Below are 18,739 nucleotides of genomic sequence, written 5' to 3'. Positions count from 1 at the left end.
ATAATACAAGGAGGTTGTTGGAACTGCTAATGAGCATAGAGCCCAAATGTGTGTTTAAGCATATACAGGGCTGAGATTCTGATCTGTTAGTAGTTATTTCTAAGCTATGGGTGGAGGTTTTTTGCAAGTCATGAACAGTTGTTTTAAAGTTAATTGGGAACGCAGTATAAAAAACCGTTGCAGATCCTCTGGTTTTGATCATTGCTGGCTTTGGAATGAACTTGTGCTGATTCCTTTTCTGTGTTTTTTTTTTTTTTCTTTCAGATGGAGCAAACATGTGATGATATAGATGAAATGTTCAGCAATTTACTTGGGGAGATGGACATGCTGACCCAGGTAAATAATTCTTTTTTTCCATCAAAATTAGAAAAATAGCTATTATGTGTTAGAGAAAAGAGGCAACTTTTCTACATTTTTAATGTACCTCCACTCTGAATAAATACACATACGTTATTTTGAAAAACCTTCAACTAAATTTCTCTGGTTGACATTTAAAACAAGTGGCCTGAAGAATAAGGTAGTATCAGTGCAGCCTAGAGTGTTAAAGAGAGCTAACTGCTTATGAAAGACCCTTTCTCCAAAAAAAAACCCCAACAAATAAGCAATTTAAATTCCTCTGGACTTGGTCCCAAGAAGTTGAAAGATTCTGTCAAAACAGGAAGAGTTTGAGTGAGAATTTTCAGGTATGAATGCTTTGCATACATGGGTAAATGGGATGTAGTTTGAGTGTTAAATGTAAACTTTGGAAATGAAAGCGACATTTTGAATATATGCATAAGAGTAATCTTTAGATATGGCAAAATACTAAGTTACAGCTATGGTGGCATTCAAGAATTTATAGAGACATTTGTTTTATTGTATTACCAGTGCAGAATACACTCTTGAGAGGAAACTATAAAATAGCATAAGCCTATTTCTAAACCTATAGTCATGGAATACTTCCTGCAAAACCTGATGAAAAGAGAACTTTTATTTCTAAAAAAACCCCACAAAGTAAATGAATTTGTTGTATTTTAATAACTGCATGCTTGAAAACACTTAAGCTGTCATCTTGGATTCTGTGTGAGTTTGATTGCTTACAGCCTTTGTTTTGAGGGATCTTTTCTTGGTGAATCCCAGTGCTTGCCAAATTAAATCCCAATAATTCTGAGCCACAGAATAAGAATTGTGTTTAAACTGTGTGAAAGCCAAGATTTCACATGACATTCTTAGCTGTCAAATCACAATACTTTGCCCCTTGGTAGCCTTTCAGCTTTTTAAGGGCTTTTTAGAACCATGCATATTTATTTTTTATGTATTTGTATATAAAGAGGGAGGGATTTAGGGTAATTTCATTTTATTATTATGCCTTGAAAAGTAACAAAAGACTGCTTGTGATAAATTTTACCTCCTCAGATTGGACACGGCACTGTTACAAGTGCAGGTGATGGGAAGAGAGTAAGAGAGTGAGCCTCTTCTCTCTCTGTTCATCGGTGCAGTACTGGGTGGGATGGGACATGTTCCTAAGATGGAGACTGACTCCTCCTCCTCTCTAAAATGCTGACATCACCTCTTACCTCAACATTACATGGGAGAAGTAGACAGACATGTCTGAAAGCCTGAAGACTTTCAGTTAACAGAGTTGCATCTGTTAATTCCTTTAATTTCCAAAATGAGACTGTAGATAGTTTTTCACCCTTTTTTACCAATCTGTCTGTCCTAAGGTAAGTGTAAATGATAGAAGCATACAGAGATGCCTTCATATTGCATAACAAGGCTGAAAAACAAATGCAAATTCAGAATTGGGCTTTTCTGCTATTTCTATGTACTTCATTTTAAACTTTTTTTAGCATTTCAATTGTTTTCTCTTTAATTTCCCTTTGCATGTACTTTGATTTTTTTTTTCTGTGCTTTTATGGCGATTATGATATGTTATGAGTTCTTGTTAGATTAGTAATGAAAGTATTTCCTTTATGCTCTTACAGTCTGTTTCATCAATATATTTTGTGCCCTCCCTTTCTCTCTTTTTTTTTTTTTCTTGGGCACTGTAAAACTATGTCATGTGCTTCATTTCTCCCTCTTCCCCTATTCATACTGTGTCTTTTTATGAGAGTGAGTACTAACACAGAAACAGTGTTTAAAGTTATCACTGCTTTGGTTTCCAGCTCTGTATAACTTCAGAAGAAATCAACGCATCCCGGGTGGGAAATAGGTGAAAAGAGCTGCCAAGAAAAACATTTACATTAATTTTCATGGGAAACGCCTGTCAGTTTCAGGCAACTCTAAGAAATGTAAATGGCTCTGGTATAAATTGAGTATAAGCACCAGTAGACAAACATCTCACAGGGATGTATGAACAAGGCTATAGCTTGTAGGATATATGAAGTAATCCTTCCATTCTGTGCAGCATTGGTAAGACCTCAACAGGGAAACTGTCCAGTGTTAGCACTGCATTTTGAGGAGAAAGAGGGTTGACTGGAGAAAATCCACAGGAAAGCAATGGGAATGATAAGAAGGAAAAGAAACATGACCTATAAGAAAAGATTGCGTGAGGTTGTTTAGAGAAGAGGAGACTGATAGCAATCTTAAAATACGTCAAAGGCAGCATCAAAGCAGAAAGAAGTACTTGGTTCCTCATGTCCACGGAGAGTAGGGCAACAGGGAATGGTCTTCAGCTGCAGCAAAGGAAGTTTAGGATGAGCATCACAAGAAAGGTTTGATGGAAGGAGTAGTGATCTTGATAGTGAAGCAGTGGAACAGATTGCCAGAGGTGATGATGGAATTTATCTAATAGGAAGCTTGATAAATCAGTTTAGGTATACAGTTTTCAGGTATGACCCAGGTATAGCTGACCTGCCTTAGGACAGATGCATGGTCTAGACAGACCCTTGAAATTCCTTCCAGTCTTGTCTACAGTGTTTGCTTATTAGAGCTCTCACCTTCCTTACTGTGGAAGGGAGAATGTATCTTTTTTCTGTCTCCACTGTATGCTTTTTTCCTAACTTGTGAAGCACTGGTTCCCCGCCTGCTTCCTAAACAACAAGCCACAAACTAGGAATTCTCTATTTAACTATGCAGATTTGCAGTTTACATTGCAAACAGTAGCATGTTTTGTTGTTTGTTGTGTTTGGGGTTTTTTTGCAAGCAGCATGAGAAAGCAACAGCTAGGTTACATTTATATTAGTAAATAAAGCACTCTAGAGCAAATGGCACTGCGTAGCTCAAATGTATACGCAGCTAAACTATTTCAACACCCTCCTCCCGCCCCCCTTCAAAAAACCCACCAAAAACTAAAAATCAGCCTGGCTTTATCCACTGTCTCTATTTGAAAAATCCCTAGCCTCTGCTGTTCCCCACACCAAGCCTGGCTGTTCCCCAACAAGAGTTGCAGTTGGCATGGGTCAACATTGTATTGAGAAGCATGCAAACCATTAAACACTTGGCGTGATTGTGAGACAGTGCTTGAACCCTTGTCCTGGCCCTATTTAGTTTACCAGTCTAGGCATAATCCCAGAATCTAGTGTGTCATTCTGTTCCTTGGAGAAAAATCGATTTCATTAGACAAATTCAGGTAATTGATTTACAAATGTTAATGCCTGTAATAGTAATTATATCATCAGATACCTGTTTTTCTCTTCTACCTTAACAGAGTTTAGGAGTGGAGACTGTACAACCTCCGTCCCCCAAAGTGTCCAACAATGAATTTAGCTTTACAGTTGGTTTTAAAGATTTAAATGGTGAGTAGCTGAATGGACTCTTTCATGCTTTTTATGCTTATTTAAAATACCTCATAGCAACAAATGAGAAGAAAAACTTCAAGCACCCTTGATCAAAAAAACCAAAAGCAAAAAAACCTGTTTTGCTGGAAGGGGAGGTATATTTGTGTGTCTCAGTTTAGGAAACTTCAAAGGGGACAAATTTTTTTTAACGGGACATTGCTCAGTCTTATATAGGAGTCAGACATTTTAAGATATCTGAGTGTAGAGGAAAACAGAAATGAGAACTCCCCCAAATAACTTTCTAAAATGAAACCTTTTTTATGTAAAGATTTAACTTAATAGAAGATGAAGTTCCTCAGTGTGAGGACAGAGCTGCATAAGCATTTTTGTCCAGTGGAAGAATCTGCTTCAACTGCTTCCACTTTACATTGCTTATTCTTATTCTGGTTTGCACAGTCACCTTTTGCATGTACAGCTGCTTGTTGAGGCTGTGTGACAAACCAAATGAGGGAATTTATCCGATTTTAAAAAAAGAACCCTCCCTTTGGTTTTGTTTGTGTTTTTTTTTTTTTCTTTTTACTGGGGCCTAGTTGTTTGCATTTGCTTGAGTTGGTTTTAAGCTGTGTTTTTTGTCCCAGAATCAGTTCACTATTGAGCTACCTAATGGCTCTACCAGCAAAATGGGTAGAGGTATGTAAACAGAGATGACCATAAGCCAACTTTCCCACTGAAAAGAAAAGCTTATGAAAATACTTCATTAGCGTAACAGGTAAAAAAGAGTAAACTGAGATAGTCTAGTGACATGTTCACACTTAGTCTGATGAATGATCTATTCTTTGTTGAACTATATTAGCATTTTTTAGTATCTACTTCAGCGTTCTCTATCACTTTCCAAAATTCCACTTAAAGCTTTACCAATTTGTGATTTTTTTTATTTTTTTTTTTTTTAACTAGACTTTTCAAAGAGATTTAAACCACTGAATCTGTTGTTTCTTAAAGAACCCTTCTCTTCTAGAAAGCTAAATCATCCTACAGGATCTGATTGCACAGGCTCTCTTATACCATGGCTAGTTCAAACAACCAAAAAAATTGCATATGAAGTTCCAGTATAGGATTTTATCTTATACTCTGACTGAGTAGAAAACAGAAAGCAAAAGTGACAATGCTTCTGTCTGGTTGATAAGATGCTTTTGAAAAGAGACTGTCTTGTTTGTTCTTTGCTTAAAAGATCCTCAAAACCCTGCATATTACATGAGGTTTGTCACAGATGTTGATCACGCAATTACTGATGTGCTACAGATGATACCATACAATTTCTTGTGTCTTAGAACTCTGATTCTGCTTAATGTTAATTTTAGAGTTGTAGAGTAGTAGTAATATATGAAGATATTCTTGATCTAGGCCTCAGTTACACGGTTTGTTGTGTGCTATACCAAAACTTGTTAAGCATTTATGTATGTACTTAACTTAAGATAAGTAAATAGCCTAATGGGAGCTAATGGAATTTATTGCATCTGTATCACTAAGCATGTGCCCAGAAACCTTGCTGGATCAGGGCCAGGTTTCATAACATCATAAGGGCCTAACACTGTATCACTGAAAGTGAAGCTTCCTGTCCTGTTTAATTTGTATTCATAGAGTTCCTTGTACTCTGAACTTCAGTATGACCGGATTAATGGCTATTCCTAAAACATGTTTGTTTCTTGAACCCATTTAAAAAGTTGTTTCCTTTCCCATAACCCTTATATTTTATAGTAACCATGCCTTCTGCAATTTAATCTCCACTGAACTGGAAACATAGTGTTTTGCATTGCGCTCGCTCTGACATATTTTGTGGTTTTCTTTACAGAATCCCTAAGTGCCCTGGAAGACAAAGACTTGGATGCTTTAATGGCTGATCTTGTAGCAGACATAAATGATGTTGAACAGAAAACTTTACAAGCCCAGAAAACTTCTTCTGGCAGCCAGCAAAGTACGGTCACTCGGCCTTCAACAGGCTTCGATAGTGACATTTATTCTAAATCAAGTCCCTGTGTTACCATTACTGGACAGTTTGGGGATGACCTGTCCCCTCCACTTTCAGACCCTGATTTAGACCTTCCACCACCACCACCTCCTCCTCCTCCTGAGCCACTCACCCAGGTAAGCCTGGGTGGAACTCTGTTCTAAGTGTTCAATAGTTCTTGTAATTTTGCAAGTGGTATTTGGCATTGGAACAATAGTGGATATCCCGGGTAGAAACATCTTGGGAAGGTTCTGCAGTGATGAAACGTGCATGAACTGTGGAGTGAGACTTTTCTTTTATTGTGGGCTCAGCACTTTCTGCCTGTTCCTTGACCTATTGCCCATTCTTTCACCTTTCTAATCATTTTGATAGCCCAAGACAGGCATAAATCATTGCAAATGGTTTACTGTAATGGAAGACTTGTCACTGAATTTTTTTAATAAGCGCTGATCAGTTAATACCTTCTCATAGAGAACTTGGCTTTGGCATCAGTGCAAAGCATGGCCAAATATCCCACCATTTTGTGAAGATGTCACTGTGTTTGTTCATTGCAATCTGTGCTATTGGTACAGATGAGACAGTTCTGTGGCTGTTTCCCAGATTCATCCCTGGCCTAACTGATTTCTTGCAATAGGAACAGCAGTTCAGTTGTGTAAAACTCAGCATTTGCTAGGAGACTGGATGCAAGGCTGAGCACAAGAAATGCCTCTCCTAATTCCAAAGCAGAATTACTCTGCTCTCTTGGTCTTGTCGTTGAAGGGAAGTAATGAAGGCCACCTGCAATATAGGACAAATGCTCTTTACTTAGGAGGTGCCAAAGTTATCAGTGGGTACTATTTATAAACAATTGGCTTACCTGTACACTAAAATTTCAGGCTTATCACAACCTCCTCCATGTTTGTGTTTCTTGCAGAGCTGTTTTAACAACTGAAATCAAATGTGATATTCCTAGTAGAAGCATTAGAAGTTCATTTCTTTGATAAGAGCTTGTGGAGAGGGAGATAATGTAGAAATTCTGCCTTGTCACAGCCCTGTGGGGAAAGTACGTGCGTTAGAAGAGTGATGCAGCCCAAAACACATGAATCTGAAATGATGAAAATTCTAAAAGTATCTCTTTCAGTATTTATATGCATAGTAACTATGACGGAGAGAAGATGTTTACATTTAGGGAATGGAAAGATTTTAGGGAATGTGAAAAGTACTCTGTCAGCCTATGTAGAACTGTACCAGTCAGTTTTGCTTAAAACCGTGAGCAATTCATTGCAATTTAAAAGTCCACACAAACCGAGTATGAATCACCTCAACATCACTGCTGCCCCTATGGTTAGCATCATACAGCAGGGATATTTAGCAAAAGGAACAGAAAATTTGGTAGGAAGAGGACCTTTCTGATCATACAAAAAGTGATTCACTGGATAAAGCTTCATTTGGTGAATAGGACCTTTCAGTGCTGTTTGAAGAGTGGAAGTCATAAACATGTGGGAGGAACTTCTCTATTTTTCTGTATCTCAAAGATAATAGTTAACTTCCTATCTTAATATCAACATTTGCAAAACCAGCAGCTAGACAACTTCAGAAGCTGAAGTCTTTTATTTAACTAGTATAATTGATATAGAAGAGATGCTATCAAGGTAAGTTCTATCTGTTGTCCTACAAACATGTCCTCATTTTGATTTAGACTCATGACCTTTAAGGAAGTACCAAGCTTCTAAGTAGTCTGGTTTGGAAGCTGAGGAAGTATGGTCTGGAAGGGTAGCTGGTTAGGTAGGCTGAGATTGGCCAAACTGCCAAACTCAAGGGGTAGTAATCAATGGTTTGCTGGCTGGTAACAAGTGGGATCAACACTGGAGCTTGTATTCTTTAACATTTTCATCTGTGACCTGAGTGATGACATAAAAAATCATCTGCAGATGTGCTGACAATGCTTTTAATTAAGGGCACTGACTGGCAGGATGAATGGGAGAACTTCAGTGCAGGGAACCTTGAGAAATGTGAGGACTGGGCCAGCAAATCTCTCAGAAACCTAGCGAGGTACAGGCTCTTGCACCTGAGGTGGAATAACCCCATGCATTTGTACAGTTTGGGAGGCGACAAGCTGAGCAGCAGCCCTGCTGAAAAGGAGGTGGCATGCTGGTGGATGCCACATTGAATAAGAACCGTGAATGCAAGGACATCTCAGTATGGGAAACTGGGCTGCGTTGGGAGTAGCATGGCCAGCATTCTGAGGGAGCCATTATTCCTTTCGCTTGACACTGGTGAGGCCGCACCTGGAATACTGCACCCTGTTCTGGATGTGGAGATACCAGAGAGTGTCCAGCAGAGAGCTACTGGGATGGCCAGGGGCATGGAGTGATCAGGGGCCACTGAGAATGGGCTGGGGGAGCTGGGCTTGTTTAGTCTGACAGAGGAGTCTGGGAAGTGATCTGTTAACAGCCTAAAAATACCTGAAGGGTAGCTACAGAACTGGTGGAGCCAAATTCTTCCATGGTAGTGTTAGGTCGTATAACAAAGGGCAACAGCTACATGCTGTAGCTTTGTAGTTTTGGACAGGACATTAAGGAAAACCTTTTCCATTTCAGGCGGTGGTGTAGCACTGGAACAGGTGACCCAGAGAGATCACAGATTCTCTTTCTTTGGAGGTTTGCCAAACTTTGCCAGGCAAAATCATGGCTGAACTGATCTAGTGTTGGTGACAGTCCTGCTTTGGGCAGGGAGCCAGACTATGGACCTCCAGACCTCTCTTCCAACCAGCGCTTTTATGATGCTGTCATGTAAATCTCACTGAAATCAACAGTGCTGTCCAGTTCTTTCCGTTGAGTCTTGTACTGAGCTAATTCTCTATTAGCTGGCGCCCTGCATTACCTGAGGGTCAAATGAGATTTCAGAATGAAAGAAAGAGGATACGCTTGCCAAACACAGCTGGAAATCTATATGCAAAAACGTAGCTGGAAGACACTTCTGTCTCCCTCAATTAAAGTGTCCTCTGAGATTGTGTGCTGAGTTAAATCTCTAGCAGTGTTTTCTGGTCTCTTTCCAGATACAGGGAGAGGGCAGAGACAGATGGGAACAGGAGGTAGAGACATTTCTAAGGAGTCCATCTGCAGTAGTTGATTTCCTCATTAAGGCACTGGTTCTGCTTTCTCTCCCGCAGCCCTTGCCTCATATTCTGATACAGGTTGTATTCAAATACTGATGGCATATCCATTGTGTGGCTTACTGTCCACAAAATTGCTTATAGGGCTATTACAGAAGTTGCAGTTTGAATGATGGAGGTAATAACCACTTAAAATTAATATGGAAAGAATTGATTTCAAATTAGTATTTACTGTCTTGGTTAGTATTTGCTTTGACATGACATTTCTGCTCAGTAGAATGAAATGCAGCTGTAAATGGAATGTATTTTGTTTCATCAAAATCCATGTTCCTGTTAGCCAGGATTCTTGATAAGTGATTCTTGAGCCAATCAAGGCTGATGTTTTGTTTAACACTTCTGCTTGTAGTCAAATAAGAATAGTGTTAATTATTCCCTATGCACCTGATACTAAGACTCTATTCTCTAACCTTCAAGTGTGCCAAAATTAAGAAGTACAGCCTTTCTTTCAGGGAAGCATAGAGCTGTCTCGTAAGTCTCCATCAACTCTGACATTTCTTTTTAAAAATGTCCTTAAGCTAAATAAGCTTCTACATTTTCTATGACATTATCTGAATGACTTTTATGTGCTTTTGTTTGAAGATCCAGAAAACATGGTGTTGATACTGTAGTGGGAAAACAAATCTTTTAGCTTGTCAAAACATGTCTTTAACAGTGCTAAAATTTTGCATCTGATAGCTTATGTACTTTGCATCATTTCCTTTTTCTACGTTAAGGCAGACGAAGGTTATGAAAACATGAAGGCTTTCAGGTGAGAGCTCTGTTGCACAGGTTTGTACAATGTGTGAACTCTGTTCAACACAGGTCATATGCAGGTGAAGACTGAGTTATACCTGCCTAAAATTTGCAGTAGAAAGCCTGCCCACACCACACTCAACCACTTTAGTTAAGATGCTTTTCCTGCTTCCTGCAGAGAGGTATTTTTAGATGGTAAGGGGAAGGCCATAGTGTGACAGGCTGTGTGCTCTTCCCTCTGTAGAACAGTCAGCCTTACTGTGAAAGCCACTTTTGTCCAACAGCTTGTGTTCAATTACAGGAGCTTTTTTTGGATTCTCAAAGTTAAGCATCTCTGAGCTGTAGCAATGCAAATTTCCATACCTGTAGAGAAAAAAACAAGATGTTTTATAACTGATTGCCTGTTATTTATAGTGGAGAATTTGACAACAGCAAACATGCTTGAAGCCATCTCTTTCAGGTTGCATACCTCACCTTGTATTTTTGACATCCTAAAGGATGCTAGTATCCAGTGAAAGCAGTGATAAAACAAAAGGTGTTTAGTTCAGCAAGAGGGATGTCAGTCAGGGGTACTTCAGTTATGATTGAACCTGCCTCAAAGCCTGGGATGAATAAGATAACCTTCTTAGCTCTTTTTTTGCTGTGATTCTATGATATGTCTGAAGAAGGAAGTGGTGGCAATGCTTAGTTTCTTGCAAGTGCATCTCCCATGAGTTACAGCCGTCCTGGATTTCTCTTAGTCCAAAGACCACTAAAATTATGACTTTAGGGTAGAAAATTGAGATGGAAGGTAACACAGAGAAAAATCTTCTGTGAAAGCAGGGCAGGAACTTTCTCCCACAGTCATTGACTGGAAGTTGGGTGTGCCTGCGAGTACTGTAGCACAAAATCCTACCCCTTTAAAACAAAGGAGACTGCAAAAGTGAGAGAGCACAACAGGGACAGTAAAAATCAGCAAAGAGGCAAGAAAGCAAAGACAAGACAGTTTTCAATAGGGGGAGCAGGGATTTAAAGTTGGAAAGAAACCAAACCCTTCAGAAATACTGACAGTCCAAGGCAGCCCCAGGAACCACAGATACTTGCTGTCCAAAATGTACTTTTCCAATTCTGTATGTGACTGGGGGAGACTACTGGAAGATAGATGGCAAAAAAGAAACAGTCACAATCTATACACCGGTCACGGATGCAACAGTAGGCACTGGCATCTGGTACGTGTACCTAAAACTCTCAGCAGCTGAGGATCCAGAGTCTTCTTGGATCACAGACCTCACTGATATTAAGAGAGAGGCATGATATTGATACAGCTGCTTTGTAAAAGAAGAGCCGGGTAATACTGAGATTTTTAGGAATCTTACTGTGGCATTCAGCAAAAGCTGGAATGAACATTCTCTAACTGTGTCTATGTTAATACAAACAGGTCCATTACTAGATTAAAAAGCCATGATATCATCCAATTTAAGGAGGTGTTCCTCTCAGTAAGTATGCGTGCAGTAAGAGCTCATATGTGGCAAGTGAAAGAATTCAAGTAAATTAATGTACTTGACAGAAAGTGTAAAATTTTAAGTGGAATCATTGCAAGCCAAGTTTTCAGTAAGATCCTAAAAACTCTAGTTCTCTTAACCCTATGGAGAGGTGCCTTTTTTTCCAAGCGGCTGCATCCACAGTGCTGTTTTATTCAGGCTAGATCTTCCTTCATCTTCTCTTTTGTATCAGCTGTAACCCATGTGGAAACGTAGAAGAGTCCAGTTTTCAGGCATTCCTGTAGCATTTGAGGAACAGATCATCTAAGAGCTGTATGACTGGGCAAAAAAAGGAAGTGCTGGACTTGGCTGGAGGATATTAGCTCAAGGAAGGCTGGGGATTCCCTGTAACGATGAAGTTTGCCATGACAAGCCTTATGTTCTGGATATAAATAACAAGAAACAACATAAATTGCTGGCCCTGCTTAACAAGAAGTATACCAAATATCTTTTGTCTTTTCAGGAAGAACGAGAGGCACAGGCTAAAGCTGACAAGATTAAACTTGCATTGGAGAAACTGAAGGAAGCCAAAGTTAAAAAGGTGAGCCTTGAAATAGTGAAATGCTGCCATAAAAGCTACCAGCCAAGTATCTATTATCATTCTTCTCAATAATAAAGTTCTTGCTGAAGTCGCTAGGCTTTTTCATAATTTGTCTGTAACTTGAGACATCTAAAGATATTCTGTGGAGCTGTCTTGACATCCACCTGAAGAGAAGTCTCTGGGAGAATGCTACCTCTGAGGGACTTATTTTTAAGAGGACTTGGCAGGCTCTGCCTCTTTTTTTTCCAATGTTGGGGCAGCGCCCACTGTTCTGATAGGTTGCTTTAGAGAAAGGGGAATGTACATAAAAATGTTGCTTACTTATGCTGTACTGATTCCAGAAGAATTACACTCTTCTTCTACAGTGGATATGGATTTAGGTAATCCCAATTAAATTAATGAGAGTCTTCTTGCTAAATCTTTTCAGAGCAGTGTAGTAATGTACAAGGATAATAGAAATTATTTTAGACCAAAAATTTAGAAAGCTTCCAGTCAGTCTCTGCACAGTGCTGCAGTGTGTCATGTAGTTATACCCACTCATCCTAAGCTAGTGTTCCAGCTGGACTCAACAGAAGCTACAGATGTTCAGTAACTCTGAAAAATGGATGTGAAGAAAAAACAGTCATGACCTTTCAGTTTTGCTCAAATAGAAGATGGAAAGTGCTGGAGATCAGAGTCTGCAGGGCTTCCAAGAAGAATTTAAGCTTCCAATAAATTTGGGAGTGTCCAGACTTGAGATGGTTCCCAGAGAACACTTCACATTCATGTACAAATACTACTTCTAAGAGAATGTGTTGGGAAGATTTCACCAATGTTGTCTTTGGAAAGCTCTATAACTAAACTTAGGACTACTCATTGCTCACCCTCTTTTCCTTGCAATGTTAGCAATTCTCCTTTGGGAGGAAACATTTGTTTTGAAGACTGGGGTGGGTTTTTTTCCGTTTTTTTTTCCACCCTGAATATTTGAAACCATAGGGTAGAAATAAGGCTTAATCTTCTTGTGGCTATGTCACTATAATGAAATTACTATGTCATTCTTGAATTCTAAATTGATTAAATAATTGTCAAGAAAATTGGTCTTCTCTCTTTTACCAAAAGCGGAGAGCAGAAGCCAGGGAGGACGGTGAAAAGCAAGCTCACAGCCCTGGACTTCAGGAGAGCAGACTTTGGCTTCTTCAAAGATCTGCTTGGAAGAGTCCCATGGGGTAAGGCCCTGGGGGGAAGAGTGGCCCAAGAAAGCTGGTTAATACTCAAGGACCACCTCCTCCAAGCTCAGGAGAGTTCTATCCCAATGAATGAAGAGCCACAAAGACGATTAAGGAACTAGAGCATCTCTCCTATGAGGAAAGGCTGAGACAGCTGTGGACTGCGTAGCCTAGAGAAGAGAAGGCTCTGGGGGGATCTTGTCAATCTGTAGAAATACCTGAAGGGAGGGTGCAAGGAAGATGGAACCAGGCTCTTTTCAGTGGTGCCCAGTGACAGGACCAGAGGCAATGGGCACAAACTGAAACACAGGAGATTCTATCTGAACATCAGGAAACACTTTTTCACTGCAAGCGTGACTGAACACCGGCACAGGTTTCCCAGGGAGGTTGTGGAGTCTCCGTCCTTGGAGATACTCAAAAGCCATCTGAACAGGGTCCTGGACAATGGGCTTGAGCAGGGGGCTGGACTGGATGACCTCCAGAGGTGCCTCCCAATCTCAACCATTCTGTGATTCTGTGAAGATAGAAGCTGCATGCATGTTTCTGAAGTCAACTATAACCAGACAAAAATACCCTTTTATCCCCAGACATGTTGTAGATTATGCAGGTACAGCATTTCTTTTTCTCTATAATCTGTACTATAGCTCAGTTGCTTATTTTAGAGAGGAAGATACTTACAGGGGTTGGAATCAAAGCAAGTTCATGGCTTTTGTTACATTTGCTTTTACTTGTCAGAGCTAGATTTTCTCTTGGGGATCATCACTCTCTGCTTCTACCTCATCTTTGACAGAGATTGTCTCTATAGTACCAAAGCTGCTTATGCATACATTTTAAAAGAAGGAGCTATTTAAACAAGACTATATGGACAAGTCCTCCCAACTCACCAGTTTAATTCCAGTTTCCATGTACAGATCCTGTAGACAATTTTACTTCTGTTTTCAGTACTAATGGAGCATTTTAAGTACTTTCTTTACAAGGTATTTGTAGTTCTTTATCACATTTTATGTACTTCAGCATTTTCTTCCATTGTCCCTCTCTGAAAAAAGTGCACACAAATACTTCACAATATGAAGAAATAATGAGTGTCTTAGGTTGATTTGGTCAATATAATAACTCATCTGTTTGCTTATTGATTGGTGTTGGACTACTGTCCATCTTTGTAAAATCTGATTTCAGGTTAGTCTGTTGGCATGGCAAGATTTTTCCATTCTCTTTCTCATTTAAAACTAAACTTCCTGCATTTCTAGCTTGCATTAAGGACACTCTGTCCTTTTGTACTTGGTTTCCCTATCAAGCATTTTCCTTAATTGCACATCTAGTAGATTTAGTGAAGAGATTAACTTCTGCATTTTCTCCATAGCAATTTCACCTTTCCTGAAGTCATGCAGAGGACAAGGTTCAATTTCCTTTTTTGAGAAAAGGTCTTTATTTTGATGGCAATATAACGTGAAAGATTCCAAGCTGTTTTATTCCCTCAGTTCACTGTGGGACAGGGTGCCTTTGAATCAGTAATAACCTTCAGCTTTAATCTTTCTTATCTGTGTTAGCAGATTCAGACTAGCCTTTTACTTGCTTCTGAAATTAACTGACTCTTCTGTGACTCTGTACTCAGCTTGTTGTCAAGGTGCACATGTACGATAACAGCACAAAGTCACTAATGGTGGATGAGCGTCAGGTGACACGGGATGTTTTAGACAATCTCTTTGAGAAAACCCATTGCGACTGCAACGTCGACTGGTGTCTGTATGAAATGTACCCAGAGCTGCAAATTGGTAAGTGGCGTAGTGACAGAGCACATTGCAAATAGATATAATGCATCCTATGCTATTGGCAATCTTGAAAAGATAATTAATAACATTGCTCTTGCCCGTGTGCCCACTGGTGTTGGAACATTGCAGTCTTTAAGCTGAGGGATGGTGCAGGAATGTACTTGGGCCGTTTCTGCTGTAAAAGTGAGTCTTCCATGTGTGTCTGCTGTGAGCTGCAGAAGGCTCCTTGCCCACCACCATTTCCATTATTCTATTTTAGACGAAACGAAGGGGTCATGTGAATTTCACTATGTTTGTCAAGGCAGTGACAGACCCAAACACACCAGTACTCAACTCTACTCTTTGAAGAGAGGATGCAGTGCTGAAATGCTGTCAGCAAGCTGTTACATACTGGCCAAACAAATGTTGTAATTAAACAAGACTATCTGAGAAGCGTTTCAGTCATTTCTAACGCTTTTCACTTGTGATAATCATTTTCTTAAGTGTAGTTGTGAACAGGATATTGCTCTCTGACAGGGCTGCAGCTCTGCTGGTGGTACCTTATGATTTAGGAAGTAACTAACCTGGCCTCCGGGTCCCTAGGAAACAGCTGTGCAAAACTTACGTATTGTTTGGTGCAACTTAGTAAGTTTTGTTTCAAAAAGGCTTGAAGGCGTGATTGAGAATGGAGTATTCTCTAATTGTGAGTTATTTCAGAATCTTTTTTTTGTCCAGGCTGCAAAGATATTTACATCAAAAGGAAAAGGAAAATTGCCACAACTTTCTTCCAGGGTCACATTTGACCTAGAGACACGGGAAATTGTCAAACAGCCTTTAGCATTCTCAGTTTACAGACTCCCAGCAGAGATGTAAAAATGCACAAAGAAAGTTAAATAGCAATATTGCACTTTAAAAGAGCCCCAGGAATAATCATCCTGCTAAACTAAAACAAAGAAATATAAAAATAGCTGGAAAAAGCCTGACTGCTCATGAGCAAGGAGAAACTCATCTGCTTTGTAAGAATGGCAGAGACATTAACTGCCAATCTGTTCTTTCTACTTCATTAAGACGATACATGAAGCAACGTTGCTGCATTCTTTTGTACCGGCTTACCTTAACTGAAGAAAGACTGGAAGTGTCATTAGACCCTACAAATGTTACTTTGAATAATTTTAGAGTGTTTTCTTGTCTTGGAAAGTTGCCGCCTCTGGTCTAGTGTGACTTGGGCAAACATTTCTGAGTGTTAGGATGACAGTGTATAAACATAATTGTTTTCTGAATCTCCATAATCATTAAAAAGAATGTACTTGTGTTTCTTCATAATCTGGATAGACATTTTGAATTCCCCATCACACAATTAAAACTGAAGGCATCAGTGAGATCATATGCTACAAACATTGGGGTTAATGGTTAGACTTTTTTTTTTTAATAAGTAATAATTGCTTGTGTTACGTTAGTCCCAGCTAATGCTAGGTGCTTTGGGTTAGAGTTAGGGTATGGGTATAGTAAGGAATTACTCTCATAATGAATAAAAACTATTTTAAAAGCCAGGACAGAAGAAGAGTAGGAAAGTAAATAAATCAGTAGTTTGTTCAGGAAAAAAGGAAAAGTCTATGAACCCCTGATGCAGAGGTCGATGACCAGGCCCAAATCAGCTGGGAATGGAGCTTTTTTGTTTGCAGAAGGGAATTTTGATATGGGTGGAATGGTACATATTCATTCTTTCTGCTTTCAGTGCACAGCAATATGCAGTTAATTTTGTTCAAAATCAAAACAATGTGAACTATTCTTTATTCTTGTCAGTATACTTCTTGGCAGTTCTAGATAGCTCTATTACTGTCAGCATGCTTAGAAGGCAGGCTTTCCTGCCCTTTCCCTTTCTGTCTGCTTTCCATGTTAGTATTCAAGAGAATAAAATTACTTTACTTTAAGAAGCAAATCTGAGCAGCAAATATTTCAGGCTGAACTGAAAGTCCAGGCTAGTTTTATATCAGAAGATCGTTGACAGAGTATCTTATATATACTGTTATTTTGAAAGGCAATCATTGCAAATAAAATAAACTACAGGTTTAGATTAATTGCATATTAAATATCACAAATAACCTCAGTAATGAGATGGCGATATAACACTGGGCTGTACATACCAGCATGTATTCTGCAATAAAGAGTAGTACCTTATAATAGGCATCCAGATTTGAAATTTCTTTTGTAACAATAATTATAAAAAAGACCCTCCTGAGGTTGGTAAGATCATACCTTTTATACAAGAAAAGCCTGATACTGGAAATTAGCAAACAAAAGTGTATGTGGCAAAAACTAGTGTTAAATAACTAGTGTTACTACCTGAGAATTATTTTATGGCTATCCTGGACTATAAGATACTCTTTACCCTTCAAACTGTTACTTGAGTTTTATATAGTGCTTTATTATTTCCAGTGCATTGCAGAAGTATCAGTTGATAAATGAAAAGTGTTATGTTGCTTGTGTTGTTAAAAGTTACTGTATACATGTAAACTGGCCCTGAAGCTAATCTCTTTTTGTGAATTTAATTAATTCACAAAATTTAGTTTTGATGTGACATACTGAACCCTTATCAAAAGTAACAAGTGTTAAAGAAAGCCTACAAAATGTATGCTCTGTTATCTCCTCTTATACTAGGCCAATCTAGGCCATTGAAAGATGTGATCACCACAGACCACTGAAATGGGAGTACAGCTGTTCCCAGGGAACTGCCAAAATCATACTGAAAATTGGAGCTGAATTTACTGAATTTATAGAATACTGAATTTATAGAAAAATGCAGTTTCGGTCTTTCCAAAATTACCTGTCAAATTATGCTCAATTCCTTTTCCTTCCAAAGGTGGTTTATGTGAGTGTTACAAGTGAAACCACAAAAGAAGAGATTGGAGTTACCTAACCTCAGCACACCCTGTGGCTTTCCTGGGTGGAGGATCTGGGTTCGGATCGGCTCAGGAAGGGAGAGAACTGACACTAGGTCTCCCACATCTCTGGTGAGGTTTTTAACTACAGAGATGCTGGGTGAAACAGTATATTTTCACATCAGTTCTCGGTCTGTCTTCCTATTACCTCTGTTTTGCTATTTCTGTTTTTAAATACAGTTGCTTGAAACAAAACATTTTCTTTTCGGTGCATAGAATTCTTCCTGCTGACAAAAAGCAATTTTTCATTCATTCCAATAAGTAAAAAGACTAGGAAATAAGTTTTTACTAATTTTTTTTTTCAATTCAGTAGCAAAAGTGACTATATAACCTCCCCAATCATGCTGCAAACTTTAAAAAAGCAAAAGCAAACAAAAGCAGAAAGCCGTTGAGAGACATGGGTGTAACCATCTACTCCTAGTGGGTCACAGGTTTCATCCTTTGCAGTCTTCGGGCAACAGCACAGAGATGCAGGAGGAATCTAGGAGCATGCCAGAGGTACATAAGGCATCTTCTGTAGCTGATTTGCCCTTCCACATGACACTATTTTCATGTGGTTTGGCTCCCTTCTGTGCAGTGGAAAAGAGCGCTGGGCTGTCCAGCTCTGAGCGAGCATCAGATATGATTACATTCTTACACAGGAATTTCTGCAGCCTCAGGAGAGGGGGGAGAGAGTTTGAGTGTCTTACATTACCTTTTTCTGTCTCTCCAGAAAGGTTTTTTGAAGACCATGAAAATGTTGTTGAAGTGTTATCAGACTGGACTCGAGACACTGAGAATAAGATTCTGTTTTTGGAAAAAAGTGAAAAATACGCTTTATTTAAAAATCCCCAGGTAAGCTAACATGGTATTTGGATAAGGGTCTAAAATTATATCATTTAGTCTGTATGCTGCCTATTGCATTATTAATTTGCTTTCAGCTCTGTCCATTCAAAATTAGAGAAAGCAAAACTTGTACATACAACAAAAAAACTCTAGAATGTTGAATGCAACGATTCGAAAATTAGTGCTTTGTGTTATTTTCTGATATTATTTTAAAGCCCATCTGCAGTGGTAAAAAATGAAGCGTGTAGTTCTCCACCGGTACAAGCTGTTGCTTAGGCACAGCTCTCTGAACTGGGGTGAGATGGCACAGCTGAAAAAACCTGGCCTTTGTCATTACTACAGTTTCTCCACTATTTCTACTGATGAAAATCA

General features: G+C 39.1%; 1 protein-coding gene across 2 annotated transcripts in view; it reads left to right on the top strand.

Annotated features, from left to right (window-relative positions):
• The first annotated feature begins 264 nt into the window (after nucleotides 1-264).
• Nucleotides 265-18,739, top strand: part of APBB1IP (amyloid beta precursor protein binding family B member 1 interacting protein) — a 53,046-nt gene continuing 34,571 nt past the window's right edge. For both annotated transcript variants that reach the window (XM_009808435.2, XM_059818928.1), the window contains exons 1-6: nucleotides 265-336; nucleotides 3,629-3,716; nucleotides 5,548-5,840; nucleotides 11,573-11,650; nucleotides 14,468-14,627; nucleotides 18,255-18,376. In XM_009808435.2, coding sequence (XP_009806737.2) covers nucleotides 265-336; nucleotides 3,629-3,716; nucleotides 5,548-5,840; nucleotides 11,573-11,650; nucleotides 14,468-14,627; nucleotides 18,255-18,376 — 813 coding nt within the window. The remainder of the gene's footprint in view (nucleotides 337-3,628; nucleotides 3,717-5,547; nucleotides 5,841-11,572; nucleotides 11,651-14,467; nucleotides 14,628-18,254; nucleotides 18,377-18,739) is intronic.

This window comes from Gavia stellata, chromosome 6, assembly GCF_030936135.1.
Source record: "Gavia stellata isolate bGavSte3 chromosome 6, bGavSte3.hap2, whole genome shotgun sequence".
Classification (NCBI taxonomy): Eukaryota; Metazoa; Chordata; class Aves; order Gaviiformes; family Gaviidae; genus Gavia; species Gavia stellata.
The sequence above is the reverse complement of the archived record's forward strand: the minus strand, read 5'-3'. Positions and strand labels throughout refer to the sequence as shown.